Genomic DNA, 18,888 nt, shown 5'->3' on the forward strand with positions numbered 1-18,888 from the left:
TCTGAGAAGCTGGTGCTGGGGTGGAGGAGAGTTGTGGCCAGAAGGGGGAAGGAGGTGGTAGGTCCCTTCCCCAGGGAGAGGTGGGACAGGTAGGGGTGACTTGGGGGGCTCCTACTCCTGCCCCATGTTGACAATCAGTATGTCTGTTATGTGCGATTTTTCACCCCGTTGTGTTTTGGGTCAGGATTTTAAAGAAAGATATTTTTATGGTAATTGTTGCTCGTCTATTTTACTATATATTTATGTAATAAATATATGATGAAAATAACCCCCTTGAGCACTCCCCCTTAGACTTGTGTGATGCTTCCCTGGACCCTCCCATCTGCTGGCAGAGTACCCACCCCACAAACTGACCAGATGGAGAGGGTTCCCCCCAGCCTTGGCAGTAGTGCCGCCCCACCCCCCAAACGAGCACACAACCACAGAAGCCAGCTCAGCTGTGAACTATTGGATTTGAGACAGGAACAGAACAAGTCAGGGGGCTGGAGAAGAAGGGTGGGGGAGAGAGAGAGAGTGGTTTAAATAGGGGCGGAGGAGGAAGTTCAGGGGTGGGGGAGGGAGGCAGGTATTTACAAGAAGGCTCAGGGGGCCAGAGGCTCATCTTGGAATATTTTATAACAATATAAATAAGATTCTGGTTTGCTTTTCCTTTTCGTCTCGTAAAGGAGAGAGAAGTGCAGAGTTCGATTCTGTACAAGGGGGCAGCGGCAGAAGGCCGGCCGGGCGGGTCACTGGGCGTCCACCCGGAAGGACAGCAGCTTCTCGGAATGCATGTTGTTCAGGGTCCGCAGGTCCGGCAGCTTGAGCAGCAGCTTGGTGAAGCGGGAAGTCTCCAAGGGCCGGTTCTTCAGCACCAGAGCCCGAAGAGCCCGCAGCAGCGTCTCCTGGAGCTGCTCCACAGAAGCGGAATTCTCCATGCCCGAGCGGTCTGTGGGGAAGACGACAGCAGTGAGGCAGGCTCCTCCTCGAGCTCCTCTGACGAGGAAGCGGAGGTCTGCGAGGACCTGGCCGGCAATGCAGCCTCCCCCTGAAGGCCCTCCGCGGGCCCATGGGGAAGGAGAAGGAAGGCGCACGACTCCTTCTCCCAGGCCTATGCCCCAAGAGCAGGAGGTGCCCGATGGCTGGGAGCATGGCTCAGCAGGGCTGGTCACCTCCCACCCCCTAAGCCCACTCTCCTTCCCTGAACAGGCCCAACATGTCCAGGCTCCCTTGCTTTTTTGGCTCTGTAGTTCCCTGTGCCTGGGATGCCCTTCCCCCTTTCTCTGCCTGGCAACATCTTACTTGTCCTTTGAAGCCCCACTCAAGTGTCACCTCCTTTCCCAGCTCCCCCAAGCAGTAATAGTTGTCTGTGCTCCCGAAGCCCTTGGTTCATGCTTCTACTGTGACACTTATCTCACTGTTTTATAATTAGTTGGGCATGAGTCTGTCTCCCAAGCTAGACTGTGTCTTAATCATGTCTGTATCCCCAGTGCCCGGTGCAGGGCCTGGCATAGAGTAGGTACTCCATAAAAGGTGTGTTGAATTGAACTGCGTCCGCCTCCTCCCCCGGGTCAGGTGAGAGTTTGACCTACCTGCAGAGACAAGCACCACCGCAGTGAAGAGGCCCAGCTCCTCCTCGGTAAGCGCCAGGGAGTTGAGCTTCTCGCTGAAGTCAAACATGGCATTGAGCAGGTCTCCCATGCCCATTGCACCGAGCTCCTGCAGGCTGTAGGTGGTGCGGCTCAGGAACATCACTGTCTGGTCCTTCACATTGAACAGTGATGCAAAGCGCACCATCAGCACCTAAAGGGTGGGCACAGTCAGCCTGGGTAGGATGGGAAGAGTACTTGCCAAATCACCCCCAAAGGTTTCAAAAGTGTTTCGTGGTGCTGCCTTAGATTTATCAGTAAAGAGTGGGGGCAGTTTCTGAATGGGCAACTGGGGGGTCATGTGGAAGGATGGGGAACATTCTACTGGTCTTGGAGTCCAATAGATCTGATTCTGAGTCTCAATTTTGTCACTACTTGTGACCTTAGGTACTTCACCAAAGTTAAGCTTGCTCATATCTAGAACAAGGGTAGCAATGCGCCCTGAGTGTTATTTTAATGTAATGGGTTGTGATTAGACTAACAAAACTACCAGCTACCTAGAGGTAGGAGTGGAAGAGATATTTCCTCTTCCTTCATTAGTCAGAGAATCTAAGCACAAAGATACTGGGGTCTCAAAGCCTTTCAGAGCTCCTCCCACTCCAGACATCTAGCCTTTCTGCTGGATCCTTCCCAAGATCAAGAGTAGGGAGCACAAAGGGTTACTCACCTCAAAGGTGCCAGCCTTAAGCAGGGTGACCTGGTCGTGCTGAGAAAGGTCACAGAAGCCAGGAATATGCTTGGCAAACTCTACCACCTCCCGCACAGCAGGGGTGAAGCTCATGGAGAAATCCTCCCAGATCTCCTGAACAGTTCTCCCACTGCGTCCATGTGGGTACATGTTCATGGGGCATGCCTGGAGAAAGACGGGTTTGAGGAGGGGAGTGTCAGCAAGACTGGCTAAGATGGACTTGCCCAGCAAGGCTGGGCCCCAGATTCTGCCTGGGCTAGGGACTGGGGCCCTGGAGGATGGGTCTTTCAGGTAAAGTAGCAGGCTGGTGCCAGGTGGAAATCAGGGATTCCCAGGCAGAGCCCTGACTACAGGGCAGGGCATTCTCCCATGGTAAGAGGATATCCCCACTCTTAGCCTCCAGCCACACCCAGCTGCCCTATGCTAAGTCCATTCTTCCAGGTCCCCTGCCCACCTCACCCCCAGCACCCTCACCAGCAGGACGTTCTTGGAGTTTCCCTGGCGAGGACTGTTAGCAGATGCCTCTCCCTCTGGGGCTGGGTACACGTGGGTGGGACAGAGACGGTGCCCGTTACTGTTGGGCTGGTGGCAGCTGTGGTGGGCAGGGCCAGGGGCCCAGGAGGGTGGGTAGGAAGAGGGGGTCTGGCGTAGACTATTCAGGGCTTCGTTATGACGCTGAGCAGCCATAGCGGCGTTGTCATTGGGGGCAGGCGGGCAGCCCTGACTTTCCCAGCGATGTGGGGTTGTGGCCGGAGGGCTGCTCGATGCATGGTTGGCATTGAAGTTGCCAGGTGTGGTGCCCAGCTTGTCATGGGCATAGGTGAAGATCTCTCTGTGGGCCCGGGCCACCTGGGATATCACATCCTCCACTGTGGGCTCAGGGCTTGGGGAGCGGGGAGGCGTCAGCTGTTGTGGGAACTGGGAGAAGCCCACCAAGGGTGAGGGGGCCGGAACTGGGGGTGGTGAGGGGCCCATGGAGCCTAGGGTGGGATGCTGGGTGGGCGAGGTATCCAGTGGGCACTGGCTGCTCAACTGGTTGTTGGCCAGGTTCATGGCACTCTGCATCTCAGCCAGCATTCGCTGCTTCTCCCTTTTGGGGATGCGCCCAAAACGCACAGCTGTAACAGGATGAGAACAGTGTCAGGAAGTTCCCAAACACACCCACATGTTTCTCTTCCTTCCTCCTGAAAGGGCTAGACCCTGAAGGCCTGGGGTTTCTCGGCAAAACTAAAGCCAGAGAGGCCACGCCCATCGACGGGGTTTTCCAGGGAGAGAGTAGGGTAGGAGTGACCAGAGGGACCAATGGGAAAGAAGTGTGTGTTTACCCAAGAGAATGAAATATGGGCATCCCCGTGCAAATGAGACTTGGTGTAAAGTCTCTGTTCGGGACTTTTTTTTAAGGAGGAATTAATTCAGAAACTCTGGGTTGGTGGAAGGGGGAGGGTGGGGATGCTTGCCGGACAACAGTGCTGCCTCACCATCTCGAGACATGCCCACGGAGAGACACTTCTTAAAACGACACTGCTGGCAGCGGTTGCGATTGATGCGCACAATGGAGCAGTTCTCATTTTTCAGGCACTTTTTGTACTGGATGTTCTGCTGGATGCTTCGACGGAAAAAGCCCTGGAGAACAGGGGTGGCTAGTGAGCATCACTGTCTAGGCCAGGCCTGTGTGTTCGGGGTGCGGGGGGGGTCACCTGCTCCTGCCCTCACCCCCAGCCGGCCTCACCTTGCAGCCCTCACAAGCATGCACACCATAGTGGAAGCCCGATGCGACGTCCCCACACACCTTACACAGTAACACCATGCCATTCAGCTCTGTGGAAAGAGGAGCAGAGGGTGAGCTGGAAAGTACTACCTGAGTGGCCAGAAATGTGGAGATGTTCTGGTCTGGAGATCCTGGGAGGGAAAAGCTGAGGAAGAGCACCAGGACCCAAGGGGCACTCAAGTGACTAGACTGGATTGGACAGGGCCTGGTGCAGCTCTTAAGAGGAGTCCTTGAGGCCAGGGTAGGCCCTGGGACTAACTGCGTGACATGAAAACCAACTCCCGATCTAGCCCTGGCCGCCTTCCCTTCCCTTGAATCATCTGGACATCTACTCACTGGTGATGTTACTGGTGCTCTTGCTGGGGGACACTCGGCTGCTGTCCTCCATGGCCACCTGTAGACCCCCTGGTGGGCTCCCATTATAGAAGGAGGAGGAGGATGAGGATGATGAGGAAGAAGGGGAGTCGTCACTCAGGCTAGATGGAACATTCCCAAAGGAGCGAGCTGGGTCCTGGGTGAGGGAGCCAGTGGGCGATGGTGGGAAGTAGGTGGGGCAGCCTTGGGTCAGGGACTGGAAGCTGCCATTGGAGCTGTCACTGTAGAGAGACTCAGGGCTGGTGCGGCTTGGGGAGGAGCCACTAGAGCCAATATAGGTGATGACGCCACCTGGTAGGAGAACACAAGGGAAGGGGGTGTCAGCCATTATGTCTTTGGTCCTGGGGTACCACCCTGCTCATCCCCCACCTATCTTCTCAAAACACTGCTGGGCACTCATGAATTAACCATGTGGAATACCTAATCTTGGTGTTCCGAAAAGAGCCACAATAAACAACTTCCCAATTCATATTAGACATGGCATGACCAACCAACACCCGTTACCCTTTGTAGTGCACATTCAGCTTCTGCCTTGGGTGTGAGGCACGACCCATGTGGGCATTTCACACATGTGCTCCTCTGCCCTGGAATATCCACGGCAGCTCATGACTTAGTTGTCAGTGGCAGAACAGGTGGGATGAGTAGCTAAGCACCATTCACAGTGCTCAGTCCTCTGAAAAACAGCTGCCAATTTTAACACCAAGGCTACTCCAGGGATGAGGCCATGGTGGGAGGTGAGGGACAGCTAGCAAACAATGAAGAAAGTGAAGGTTTTACAAGAGGAATGGAAATCCAGTCACATTATCTCAAAACTGGAAGACATCTTCTCCGAGCGTACTAAAGGGAAAGAAGCTGCCCAGCTGATGCCCCTGGTCTCCAAGAGAATGGGTCAAAGTGGACTATACCTCTGACTCCAAGAAGGATTTAGCAATACAAGTTGCAGAGGTGGAAGTGAAGTACAAATTATCCAGCCTGGTAACAATGACCTTGGCCCTCTGGCTATTCAGGGACTTTGGCCCTCTGTTATATTGCTAACCAGGTGGCTGTGTTCCCATGGTATTAACAGGAGAAAAAGGTGACCCGCCCGCTGCACCTCTGCCAAGCACCTAGCTCAGCCTGCCGTGGGTGGGGTGAGAGAAGAGAAGATTCTAGGACACGTGTGAGCTGACACACACCATGCCACTGTGTCTACAGAAGCACATGTCTTGCTCACCCACTGACACACACTAAGCTGGGCAGGGACGGTCCTAAAATAGCTCAAGGTTGGTCAGGGTAAATCCAACTCCCTATAAAATAGTTGCACAACAGATATGCTCCTACAGTTTCAAGGCTGGGGTGAGGAAATGGGATATTTATTTGGTGATAAATGAACTTGACCTAGTTCACTCATCCCCAAAAGGGGAGTGAAATCTTTATCCCAAGAGATTTAGAACCTGAAAGTAAGGGGCATACTCAAAAGAGTCTAGTTCTAAATCTAGAGCTGTCACCACCAACTTGCTAAGTCAACTCCCCTCGCTGGGGCTCAGTTTTCCTTTTCATGGTGGGGGGGGGAAGCTGAAAAGACCTAAAACCTTTTTTAGCTATGATTCTGGGATGTAGTTGCTTTGGGGAGGTCCTTAGAAGGCAAACTGCTGCTTGTTTGGTAGGGGTGGGGGAAAGACAGCGTTTGTAGGACTAAGGAAAGATACTAGGGTAACACGAAGAATTTGGAATGTGGAGAAGCTGAGTCTAAAGCAATTCAGACAGTGAAATAGATTCAAACAAAATAAAGACGAAAGGAGTTGAGAGGAAGGGTGGCTAGGTGTGAGGCCCCTACTGGGAGTGTAAACATGAGGGCAGGAGAGGTCAGGGATGGCCCCATCTTACTCTCCCTCGGTGATGGGAGGGGGGCGGGCAGGCGGACAGGAAAAGGAGGCAGGCGGGGGCGATGGGTGAGTCAGCCCAGCTTCACCCAGATCTCGGCAGGGCGGGGCGGGGCGGGAGCCAGGCCCTCAGCCGGCCTCACGTCCCGGCTCCACGTGTGCCTCTCGCACGTGTCTGCCCAACGAAGAACCCCGGAACTCGAGGCCCCGCCCCCTCCGCTTTCCTTCAGTCGGGAGCAGCAGCCCTGCCCCCGTCCCGCCCCTCCCCGGCGCCCGGGTGGTGGGCTAGGCTCAGAACACTAGATAGGCTGGAACAACCGAAGGGAGGAGAGAAGAGAACAAGGAACACGCGTTGCCGGGGCGACCGGGGGGCGGAGCTCATTATGTAACGAGGCCGGGCGGCAATGACCAATCGGATGGCGGCCACGGCTTCTGCTGAATGAAAACAAACGCCTCACGTGGGCCCGGCTCCGCGGCCATGTGAGCCCTCCCGGCCGCCCAGTAGCTGTAGGTGCCCTACCCCGGGCAGCGCACCACACTCCGGGTTCCTCAAGTGCTGCCCCCTACTGTCACTGAGGAGTCCCCAGTGAGATCAGGCCCGTTACCCCAGCCCCTCCTGCCCAGAGTCTCGATCGCCCCACTGCTTCTCAGATTTCCTCGAGCTTGCAGGAACTAGGGAAGGGAAAGAGAGAGAGCGGGTCTTCTTTCCGAAAAGGTCAGGCAAGCCACAGCCGCAGGGAGTGGACAGATGGGAGAGTTTCGGGGCACTGCTCCAAAGCTCCCAGTCCCCCTAAACTGTTCTTCTCACAACACGTACCCGCTTTTCATGTCCTCCTGTTCCGGAATCGGGTACTTCAAGCTCAAAGGAGCTTTGGGACTCTGAAGTGGGGGCGCCTCCAGTAGCATTCCCAGCCCGAACAACCTGCTCTGGAAATCCCACCCTATGGCCCCTCAGCACGCTAGCAAACCCCCGAACCGAGCAAGTCCCAGTCCCCTACAGAGTTCTTCTTGTTATAAGGTGGGAGATAGTGACAGAAAAAGGATGACAGTAAAGGAACCTCAGTACCTGTGTTGTTGTTGGAGTCCAGGGTCGTCATGTCTTTACCGGCTGAGAGCGGTCATTCAAACTGGACCTTGATGCAAACTGGAGGTTGCGATTACCGCTGTCGCCCCCTGGGCACTGGCGAGGGCGGGGAGTGGACCCCGCTGCTTGCGACCAGGATCCGGAACACCCTGCAGCAACGTCTTGGGGTGACCGGACTGCAGCCCTGCAGAAGGGGAGGACGCTGAGACAACGTAGGTCTGCTTTGCATGGGAAGAGCAGAAAGACAGTGTGGGAGAAATCAGCCTGCAGTAGTTCTCACTAGAAGGTAGCAGGGAGGGGAGGGTCTCTGCAGTGCACGGAGTGCCACGGCCTGACGGCTCCGCAACGCTGCAGGGTAGCGAATCTGGAGCTGTTGGTGCAAAAGTTCCAGAAGGAGAGAGATTGCAGCCAGGAAGTAAGTAGGTGATAAGGAGAAAAGGGGCACCTAGGCGCTAAGAGGCGAGACGTGTGCCCTGCTACGCTCCCTCAGCAGCAATATTTCACTCTGCCAATCTCAGCCGCCTTTTGCCCGAGCCTCTTTCCCTGGGACAGAGGGCTCTGCGCAGGCGCCAGCAGCCCAGGGTTCCCGGGCCGCACGCGGCACTGGAGCAGGTACCATGTGATCCCAGGGAGCGCCTCGTGCCCCAGTGACACACTTTTCCAGTAGCAGGCACGTTGAGCTTTGTGCGCCTGTGCAACGCCGAGGGTGTCGGGATTTGTAGTCCGCTGACAAAGCGGGAAGTCTGCGTATGTTTTCCTTTTTTCTGCCTTGCAAAAGCTCTTGCTGGGACCGAAGAGGAGTTGAAAATAGGGTGGTGTGCATAGAAGAGTCAGGGTGGCGTCTTTGGAAAGCCTGTATGGCAGCGGCATGTGAATTCCTGGGGAGTGACTGGCAAGCTTGGCTGCTTCCTGGGAGATCAAAGCTAACAGGCCCTTTCTGCAAACCTTGCAAACGTGAGGGCTTCACGTGATTGCAGAGCTGACCTCGGTCTAAGGTTGTTGGTGACTCGGGAAGAGGCAACAAGCAGGGGAGGGAGATTTCCCCGGAGTTAGGAGCTTAAGCTGCCTTTTGCTCCAGGGCCAAGTCATGAGAAGGAAAGGAAATGTGACCCTTTTTCCCTTTTACTCCCCTAAAGAAGAACACCCCTAGGGAAAGGAGTTGCCATGGGGGTGGGGATGCCCCTAGGGACTCCCTGTTTGCTTGTATGACCCCACCCCACCCACTTGAGGTGATTTTGTGGTGAGTCATTTCCCTTTGTCTGGGAAATAAAAAGGGCAAGGGAGGGGAGCTGTATGGTGAAAGTGCTTTGAGGTTCTAAAGTAATAGGGCCCTAGGTGAGACAGGGGTCTGGGAGTAGAGTGACACACACCCCCCCCACACACACACACAGTGCTTAAAGGTAGGATGTGGATTCCACACAAAGTCATAATTCAGAACTGAACATGAAGATCATCTTAACACTCCCTCCCTTTATTGATGAGGAAAATGAGGGTAAGAATAAGTGACCTGGTCAAGTCAGACATCTATTGCTTCGTTTCATCTGCCCATCCTGAACATCAGGGAGATGGGCAGAGTAGCAAGTGAAACACTGAATAAGGGGTTAGAAATTGTCAATACCTCCCTTCAGAGCAGCAGTTGCCCCATTGGTGAAAACAGATCTCAAATAGAGATCTGTAATGTTAGAGGGCTTGGGTTGTGGGGAGAGATGAGAGCCACTTGTTCAAGCAACCAAGTGAGCCTGAGCCACCTGCTGCTTTCTGCTAATTCCTCGTTAGCCCCAGTGCTTCTAGGGAGGGTTTTCTTCACACTGGGTGCCCTTTTCCACTAGCTCATAGGCAGCCCCTGGGGCAGTATTGATGGATTCCTGGGAAACACCACCAAAGAGGTAGAAAAAAGGAGGGGTGTAGGCAACCAAGCAAGGAGGAAGCAGGGTAGTGGAAGGTGCTTCTGAGAGGACAGCGAGGTTGACTGGAGGCAAGGTGGCTGGACAGCTGGCTTGGCCACTGACCCTACAACTCCCAGGAGAAGATGGGCTCCCTAGGATGGACTGGGTTTTAGCTTTGTTCCCCTGCCCCCAAGAAAAGCAGGGGAGAGAGGGCAGTGGGTTCTTCCCTGGATTGCTTTAGCCCTTTGGCCCAGAGCTGGGAAGCTGCAGCTGAGCGAGGGACTGGGAGGGGCTAGGACAAACAAGGGAAGAGGCTTTTCAGGAAAACTTGGTTGTGAGCTCAGCCTCCACCCCCTCTCCCTCCTCCCGCTGGGCTCTGGAGGGAAGCTGAGAGGTGAGCTGCCTGTCCAGAGCTGCCTGCTCTCTATGCCCTTCCTGACTCTTTATATCAGAGCAAGGGCCAGAGTCCAGGTGTCTGCCAGGGCTGGACTCAGAAACAGGGCCCCTGACATGACCACTAGCTCCCCACCAGCTCCAGCACCACCATTTTACACTCCCTTTAGTTGGCCTGGATCCTTTCCAAGAGCTATAGCTCTGTTCCCTGCTGTGGTGGTCCTGCCAACCCCCTGTTCCCCTTGTTTGGTGTTTATCCTTATAGGTACATAGAGGAAAGGCCAGGGGTCAAGATTCCCTTCCTGAGTTTTACAGCCAGTGAGAGGGAGGAGGGAGCAGAGGCAGCGAGAACTGAAATTCAGTCTAACTTTACTCCTGGCAAAAAGCTGGGTTGTTTTGCATTCTTTGTGCAGTGTGAAGGCTGAGGCTGGAAGGGAGGAGGCAAAGGAGGGTGTCACCTCCATTCCCTCCTTCCTCTGCACTTCTTATATAGGACTCCTCCTTTTCTCCTTGACAAAGAAGCAACTGTGGGGTCTTCCACAACTGGTGAGAGGGATACAGACGAATGAAGAAGCAGGCCCTCCCTTGGCTCCAGAAGCTTCTAGTCTGTCCACTCTGCTCCTCTTTCCTCCAGTAGCTGCTGGGAGGGCAGAGACTGTGAGACCCAGAACCACAAAGGGAGGGAGAAAGGGCTGGGTTGTCTGGCCCTTGACGACCCTGGAGTAGAATCTAGTTTTGGCCTTTTTTTGACCTCAGTCTTGACCTTAAGACAACAGGAGCAACTCAACACAACTCCCCCCACCCCACCCACCACCAGCTGGACATTACAGTTCACTTCTTCACACATACATACAAACACACACACACACACACACACACACACACATAACACCATTCCTCCCATAGCCAAATTGAGCCGAAGAAAGGACTGGATTCTTAATAACATTGCTCAGATTGGATCAGTGTAGAATGGATGCGTATCCCAGACATGGCCCATCAAGGCACAGCCCTGGCTCCATGTTGTACCCAATTCCACTAGGATTCCTCAGTCTGGGATTCTGGGGATTGACTTCACCACTTAGGTGCATAATTGAATCCTTTGTGTGCATGTGGTCTTTTTCTTCTTTTTCTTCAAATATGTCATTAACACCGTTGGATTTCTTTAAGATTGGGGAGGACAACAGTGATAGAGTAGAGGAAGGAAAGGGATTGAGTGCTCTAAGCTCTGGTCAGAATATATGTGTGTGATGGTAGGATTGTGAATGTGTGTGAGACTGCATGTGTGAGTGTATAAGTGTAAGCAGTGTGAACGAGCATATATGTGTATGTGTGTTCGATTCAAGATCTATTCCCCTTGCCAGCAGGTTGTTCTGGGTAACAGGGCAACACCCTGTGCAAATCCTGGGTGGCCTAAATTTTGGGCACACTGCTTGATTGACTGACTGAGGGTGAGTCCTTGCTGAAAACCAGGTCAGGCTTTAGTAGGTGCCTTCCAATGCCCCTCCTTTCTCACCAGGTGAACCATTTCCCTCCCTCCGTAAAAACCTGCCCGTCCAGGTGATACAAACCTGGAACAGAAACCCTGGAGATGCCCCAGAATCAGAGAACCAGCCATGTGCCTGGGAGAGACTCATTCCCTGCCCTCTTAGATCCTTTTCCTATGCTAGCTTTTCCCTACTGACCCCACCCGAAACCTTGATATCTTGGGGAGAATTTCAAGAACATACCGTAGGAGGGACAAAGTTGGAGCTAGCTTGTTCTTTGGGAGAGATGAAGAAAGGGTGAGGCATGATCCAGGATGTATTTTGCTTCAGATTCTGTTTTTATCACACTGCTCCTTTTTCTAAGGAAAGAAAACAAATGCATATTAAGTACCAACTGTATGCCAAACACTGTACTAAGTGCTTTACACACATTATCTCATTTAATATCCACAGCAACCATATGCTGTCGTTCTCTTTCCTATTTTAGAAATGGGGAAACTGAGACTTAGGTTTATTAACTTGTACAGAATGCCAGAGAGACAACTTCTCTTGAAGTTATATTCCTTAATATTAAGAGGATGTCACATCAAAGAATGGTGGAGCTAATGGAGATGATTGGAGGGGCTAAAGCTCCCTCCAAGCCATCCCTTGGAAATACCACTATCAACATCATAGTGAAAATGCCAGTGCTGAGGACTCAACCCTGGGCCTGAGGATAAACCTCTTTCCACTTAGCAACACGGTCATTCCTGGAGAGAATGATTACTCCAGGGGGATGTCTGAGTAGCAGGCTCATCCTGGTTTTTACTGGTTTATCCAGTGATGGTGCTTGGAAGTCAGGTACGTCACCAGGAATAGAAGCCTGAAGGAACCCCTGCTTCTGCCCCCGCAAGTACCAGTACCTCGTCTTCCCAGAACCTCTCTTATAGCTTCAGCTACATTTCCTCTTCTCTTGAACTCTTCCCTCTCTTCCGCCTACATTCCCTTCTTCTGGTTGTAAAGGTAGAAGAGGGCCATAATAGAGTGCAAAAATAAAAGAACAACTTCACATAGACCACTCCCGAGGTGAGTAACTGAAGCAGGCATCTGAACTCTCTTCTGCCCAATCCCCTGACTTTGGGGTCTGCAGCTGGTAATGAAGGGAGAGGGGTAGGTCAAAACCCTTTAAAGAGCCCTTTAAAGACTCTACCTCCTGCCTTGGCAGGCACCATGGCCATGGCGCTTCCTTCCAGGGGATGTAATTAAGAACAGATTGTTGAAAGAACGTGTGGAAGGACACCAAGGACAGACATAAGTTGTGTAAAAAGCCCTAAGGAAACAACATTCTGCTTTCCCTATTTACCTGCTCGAGCTATGTGTACCTCTAAAACCAGCCCTCCCTAAAGCCACCCTCCTGGGCCAATGCTTCTTCAGCAGATGCTTTGTGGAAGCCAAAGGAGGGCTCCCCCCTCTCAGAGCACAAGACCCCAACTGCGTCACAGGACCCTGGAGGTGGCATGTGGAAGTCCTTGCCATGTCCTTGAAAACTAAGTCCCAGATTGCCCTCTCGCTGGCATGAGGTCCCTCCTCCTGGGTTGGGGGGTGGTGGCAGCCAGAACTTGCTGCCAAGGCCATTCTGTCCAACCTTTGCCATGCTGTTGCTGGAGCCCACTGGTGGTGTCATCTTCCAGGCCCCTGCACCTGCCCATTGGCTGTCCCTGAGCCTCTATGGGACTGAGATGAAGGGGAATTCCTGTGTAGAAGGGGAAGGAGGAGTTACTGTGGGCCTCCTGCATCTCTACTCCTTACCCCAACCTCTAACTCAAACTCTCTCCCTATCCAGTGCCTCTCCAGTCCTTGGGTCTCTGCAGATCTCCACGTAGCTGCCTGGGGAGGCCAGAGGCTCATGACAGTCCTTATGAGCAGGATGGACCTTAGAGAAGCAGTGGCCTGGGTGGACATTAGGGGCTGTGTGTAGCTTCTGGGTAGTTTATATATATAAACACTGGCTGGGATGGGGAGAGAAAGAAGGATACAATGGACTGCCCAGGAAAAAAGCAATCCCCTGCCCAGCCAGCTCAGCCTGCATGGAAAGAAGGAAGGAGGCGGCTCATTGTCCCCTCCTCCCACCCCTCTCCCCTGTTCTGCAGCTGTTAGTTGGGCTGGAAAGACTGCAGTATCTTGGGGGAGGCGGAGCAGGGGAAGGAGAGAGAAAGGATGAGACTTCACAAACTTGGGATCCCTCCCCTTCTTCTAAATGGAGGGGGGAGGGGGAACAATTTGCCAAAATGATTTTCAATGCCGCACGAAGGAGTTTGGCTCATTAGAATGCACAGTTTGCACCCTGGAAAAAAAAAAATCTGTGCTGGTTGCAAAAATGCAGACGTGTGTAGGGCCCAGTGGAGATTAAAAAAAAAAAAAAAGCGCTAGCTCTGCAATGCAGGATCTGCGAAGTTTCGGTGCGATGAGGAAATGTGGGTCGTGCTCAGTTCATTTGCTTGTTCCTGCTAACCTACTGTCCGCCTGACTCCAGCACAGTCTTACATCCCAGCAAGCGGCATCACCACTCAGAAATGGGGTCGCGAGCAGGGGACCGGAGCAAAGGACTGGAAGTGGGGGTCTGGGGGTGGAGTGCCAAGCGAAAGACCCAGGGGGCTGGGAGGGCCAAGCGGGTGGGAGGGGACGCTTCAATAAAGGATGGAGGCTAAACTCGTCTTTCCCACCCACGTTTGCTCTCCAGCTAGACAGGAGTTGGTGTGAAGCCCTTCCAGATCTCCCCAGCCCAGAAGACACCACCCATCAGCCCTTCCCTATCCCCAATTAGCAGAGGGACTAACCCCTTCCTGTCCATTAACCCTACAGTCCATTACTGCAGAAAGAACCCTTGCTTCATGCGCCCAACCGGCAAATCCGTGAACTCTGCTTGTACTAACCTTGCAATGGGCACTTGCTATTATCTGTGTGTGGCATCCTCCTTCCTAGAAAGAAGGGCCCCAGCCGCCTGATTTGGGGAGCCCAGGCTGTAGGGAAACTAAATCTTGGCTCTGGGACTGACATCAGTCCGAGGGTTGGGGTTGGCCATTCTGTGCTCTTGGATTCCCGAGACCCTTTGTTCCTTTGGGTCTTAGGGCTCTGGGTTGTGTAAACGCCGCCGAGAGGCTGCCTGGGAGGAAATATGCCTTGGGAAACCATGTTTCTTTCCTGGGCGTTTGCCCTACTGGTGACTCAGAAGGAGAGACAAAAAGGAGCTTAGAGGGAGGAGACAAGGAGAGTGAGCCCAGTACCCTTTCCCTCCTTCCCCATCTTTCCTCTTGTTTCTCCGTGGCCGGTGGAGGACGGGCCGTGTGTGTTTGTGCCCGCTCGCGGCTCACGCGGGCTGCTGGGGTCACATGGCACGGGCATGTGCAGCCTGCTCCATTTCTACCACAACAACTCGCTCATAAACAGCCCGGCTGCCGCGGCGGTGGCGGTAGAGACATGTGCAAGCGAGGGGGTGGGGCACGTGGCCCTTCCCGAGCCAAGGGAAGGCGCTCGCTCAGCATTGCCTCTTCCCCTCCCCGCCACTGGCGTTGCCTCGCCCCAGGAAATTCCTAGTGCTCCGATGCTGCTGGAAAACATGTTTTTGGGAAGTGACTTTTAGTAAGGATAGAGTCGACGGACTTTAAAAGAGATCAAACGGATAATCAGTCCGAGACCGACTTATATGCTTGCCCTTGCCCTATTTTCTTACTTAGATCCCCCACCCCGCTTACAGACCCTTGTACACATTGCGGTGGAGGGCTGAGCAGAAGTCCAGCGGCACAGTACTCAGCTGTTTCTTCCTCCTAAACTACATAAAAGGAGCCCTGGTGATGCAATGGTTAAGCACTTGGCTGCTAACCACAAGGTTGCCGGTTCGCACCCACCCAGCAGCTCCTGAGGAGAAGGACCTGACAATCCGCTCGGGAAAAAATTGTTGTTGTTGTTAGGTGCTGTCAAGTCAATTCTTATTCATAGCGACCCTATGAACAACAGAACAAAATACTGCCCAGTTCTGTGCCACTCTCATAACCATTGCTATGTTTGAGCCACTGTGTCAATTAATCTCGTCGAGGGTCTTCCTCTTTTTCACTGACCCTCTACTTTACCAAGTATGGTGTCCTTCTCCAGGGATGACAGCCTAGAAACCTAATGGGGCAGTTCTACTCTGTCACATGGGGTCGCAATGAGTCTAAATTGACTCAATGGCACGGGACAACAACAACAACAAAATATGTAAAGTTGGAACCAGCCAGGTCCCCACGGTGAGCATTGGGGTGAGGGTGAGAGGTTCTCTAAGACAGTGGTTCTCAAAACTTGGCCCTGTGATCAGCAGCTACAACATCACCTGGGAATCTGTTAGAAATGCAAATTATCAGGTCCCAGTCCAGGCAGAAGGAATGAGGAACTCTTGGAGCGGAGCCAACAATCTGCATTTTAATAAGCCCTCCAGGCACGCAGAGCCCTGGTGGTGCAGTAGTTAAGAGCTCGGCTGCTAACCAAAAGGTCAGCAGTTCTAATCCACTTAGCCGCTCCTTGGAAACTCTACAGAGCAGTTCTACTCTGTCCTACAGGGTCGCTATAGCTGAATCCACTCAACAGCAATGGGCATTCCAGGCACGCAAAAGTCTGCTCTTTGTTCCCTAGCTATCAGTCCTTTAGGAGAATCTAACTGAGGATCTGGGGTAGTGTCCACCTTCCCGCTTTGTGTTTCTTCATCTCAAAGTTTAGCCAGACATCATTACCAAGTTCAGTATGACTCAGCGTAACAAGCACGTATTGAGTGCCTACTGTGTGAAAGGATTCTGGAAATGAGGGCAGTGGCACAGCAGTAGTGGGAGGATGAGTGGCTGAGATCTCAAAGGGAGGGGAAGGCACTGAGAGAAGAAAGAGCGAAAGAGAAGGCTAGGATTTAGTTGTTTGTCTTTTCTCCATCTTACCTACTTCTCTTCCTATCCTGAAGCTCCTATTAGAAGAATTGCTTGTGGTTTAAGTTGTTTTGTGACTGGAGGTGGAAATTGGTCCCTTGTCTACTTTTGCTGGCCATGGGGGCCCCAACCTAGTTACAGCCATAGGCCTTTGATTCCCCATGTGTAACTAAAATAATGTGAGCAACACACACTCCTTGGGGTCTCAGAGGCAGGGGTAGGGAGAGCCAACAAGAGGAATGAGATCCCAAAGGGTTGGAAGTACCCTGAGCAAAATAAGTTTTACAGATAACAAGCAGGAAAAGTCTTTCAATGGGGGAGGGTGGGGACAACCCTGGCCAATTCTAGCTTTCTCAGACCCAGTAACTGTGGCCAGAGGAAGCAGAGGGTCTCTAAGGCAAACCACAAGGGCTCCTGAGAGTGAAGCCTGAACCTGGAAGATGATTAGAGAATGGCGGATGGACACCAGATCCAAAGGTTTCCCTTATACAGGCAAACAGAGCAAGGGTGGGACATGGGAGGTGGGTGGGGGTGTGGGGATAGGATGGAAGAGAACCGGGGATCGGAGCCAGGCCCCAGCCCGTCTCCTCTGGCCTTCCCTCCTCCGTCACCCCAGAGTGCCTGTTACTGTCCTTGCCAAATGCAAGTCCGGCCGGTTCACTCCTAGCCTCTTCCTGATTCATTTTTTGAGGACTATGCTCTCCTCTGATTCTCACAGTGCCCTTTCTCTTGCTTCTCTGCAAGGCTTCCTTTTTGTGCCTGGTAGGCTCTGGGCTCAGGGAGCAGACAGCCCTGCAGGGCTCAGCTGCAGTGACCTACATCGGCTCTCCCCTAGGCCCTGGGTGTGGGGGCTGAGGTTTCAAGATAGGAACTTGGGAATCTGGCACAGGGCTACAGATGATGACGTCAGTCAGGCAGGCTGCAAAAGTGGCATTGAGAGGACCACAAGGCAGAGGACACCACAGGGCTGAGCTCTAACTTTGTCATTTGAAGGCCTTTTGTAGACAATATCTTCCTCCAATAGACAATATCCTCGCTCAAATGCAAAAACATTTCTGAGCAATAACCCCTTGGATAGGAACCAGAAGTCCCTGATAGGCCTGGCCTCTATATATTAGATTTAGCACTGGACTCTGCCTGCTCCCCACTCTTGCTGAACCCACCCTAGACTGCTGCAGTTAGCTGGAAAGATTTCATTGGCCTTGATGTGGCTCAGTGAGTTCAGATTTCAGCTGATTTATTTCAGGGGAACAGAGGCTGAGTAGAGGTCAGATATGCAGACAGCCAGTCCCAGGCTTTACTGTATAAGATGTCCATGCACTTCCTTAGATTCAAGCTCTCAGTTCTGAGAAGAATCCAGTCTCAGGAGCCCCAGAGCTGCGTTACCGTTTAGAAAACCCCTTACTTCGGGACTCTGGCAGCTGAAACCTTCCTTCCAGCTATGGGCATTCTGGAGCAGAGGAGACAGGGTCTGAAGTGGGTGCTTCCCCTCTCTCCCACTATAAACCATAATGTTTAGGATGCCTACCCCCTCCAGATTCTAGATGTTTTGCCCTGGCAAGGACATCCTATTGTAGGGGGAGGAAGTGAGGTGGTGGTGACAGAGTGATAGATGAGGTTTTGCTTAGGAGAGAGAGACAGAGGAGAAACGAGCGGGCAGACCATGCAGGACTGGGTGGCTATCCTGTCCAAAGGGATTCCCCTTGGCCAAGCCCCACCGCAAAGCCCAGGAAGTCCAAAGCCTGGAGCCCAGCCAGAGAGAGCACTCCCCAGGACTCTGACAGGGTGGGGGATGGTGGTGGTGTTTTCACCACGGGAATAGGGGAGGGGGAGGAAATTCGCAGAGGAGGAAATAATCATAAGGGGGTGAGGGTTAGAGATGGGGAGATGGTTCCCAGTGCCATAAGTCCCATTTAGAGAGAAAGATTGAGGCTGGATGCCTTCCCAACAGTCATGCAAAGGGTCTGCAGCCTCAGAGAAGATGACCCCTGAGTCACCTCTCTGCTCAGGGTCACCCCTGGCCTCCCAAAGTTCCTCCTCTGGAGTCACCCTTTTTCTTCCCTCCTTTACTCTGGGGCTGTGGTTGAACTCGGGAGCCCCCGAGTGGCTAAAAATTGGAACTGCAGCTGGGCTGGGGGAGGAGCCCTTTGAGTCTCCCTCTGCCTCTTCTCCCCCTCCTTTTTCCTCCCCCTAGGCCCAGGCCTCTGGAAATAGCACCTGGTAATGGGAGCACTGACAGATGCTGAGTTATAGGAGAGCAAGTGTCCCAGTCAGAGTCCTCAACGTTCTAGCTTGATTACTTTTCGGCTGTTTCCCTTGCAAATAGATGCCCCAGGACTCATCCCACTCCCTCCCACCTAGTGCTCCTAACATCCCTGTTGACAGTACTTCTTGGCTAGAAGGAGGTCCCCTTCCTTGGGCCTGAAGGCATCTAGCTCTTCACCCATCCACTATTTACGACCTCTAGGACGTTGGAAGGGCCCCTGGTGACACAGTGGTTAAAGCGCTCAGCTGCTAACCAAAAAGATTGTCGGTTTGAACCCACCAGCTGGTCTTTGAGAGAAAGATGTGGCAATCTGCTTACATACAGATTTACAACCTGGGAAACCCTACGGGACCGTTTTACTCTGTCCTGTAGGGTTGCTGTGGGTAGGAATCCACTTAACAGCAACAGGTTTAGTTTGGTTTTGGTTTTATGACCTTGGAGGAACAAGTGGCCCTGTGATAATGCTGCATGGCTCCTGATTTTTTTTTTTTTAAATAATTTATTGTTATTATTGTTGTTGGGAATTTAC

At 52.9% G+C, this 18,888-nt stretch overlaps 1 protein-coding gene across 1 annotated transcript; it reads right to left on the bottom strand.

The window, feature by feature from the left end:
• Positions 1–424: 424 nt before the first annotated feature.
• Positions 425–8,050, bottom strand: NR1D1 (nuclear receptor subfamily 1 group D member 1). Its single transcript, XM_004378058.1, has 8 exons — positions 7,388–8,050; positions 4,421–4,750; positions 4,046–4,134; positions 3,795–3,939; positions 2,791–3,434; positions 2,296–2,481; positions 1,572–1,782; positions 425–928 (listed from the first exon to the last, which is right to left on the bottom strand). Exons 1-8 carry the CDS (start codon positions 7,416–7,418, stop codon positions 729–731), a joined length of 1,836 nt encoding a protein of 611 aa, XP_004378115.1. The 5' UTR covers positions 7,419–8,050; the 3' UTR covers positions 425–728.
• Between the last annotated feature and the right edge of the window lie 10,838 nt (positions 8,051–18,888).

The sequence above is a fragment of the Trichechus manatus genome, unplaced genomic scaffold, assembly GCF_000243295.1.
Source record: "Trichechus manatus latirostris isolate Lorelei unplaced genomic scaffold, TriManLat1.0 scaffold00054, whole genome shotgun sequence".
Classification (NCBI taxonomy): Eukaryota; Metazoa; Chordata; class Mammalia; order Sirenia; family Trichechidae; genus Trichechus; species Trichechus manatus.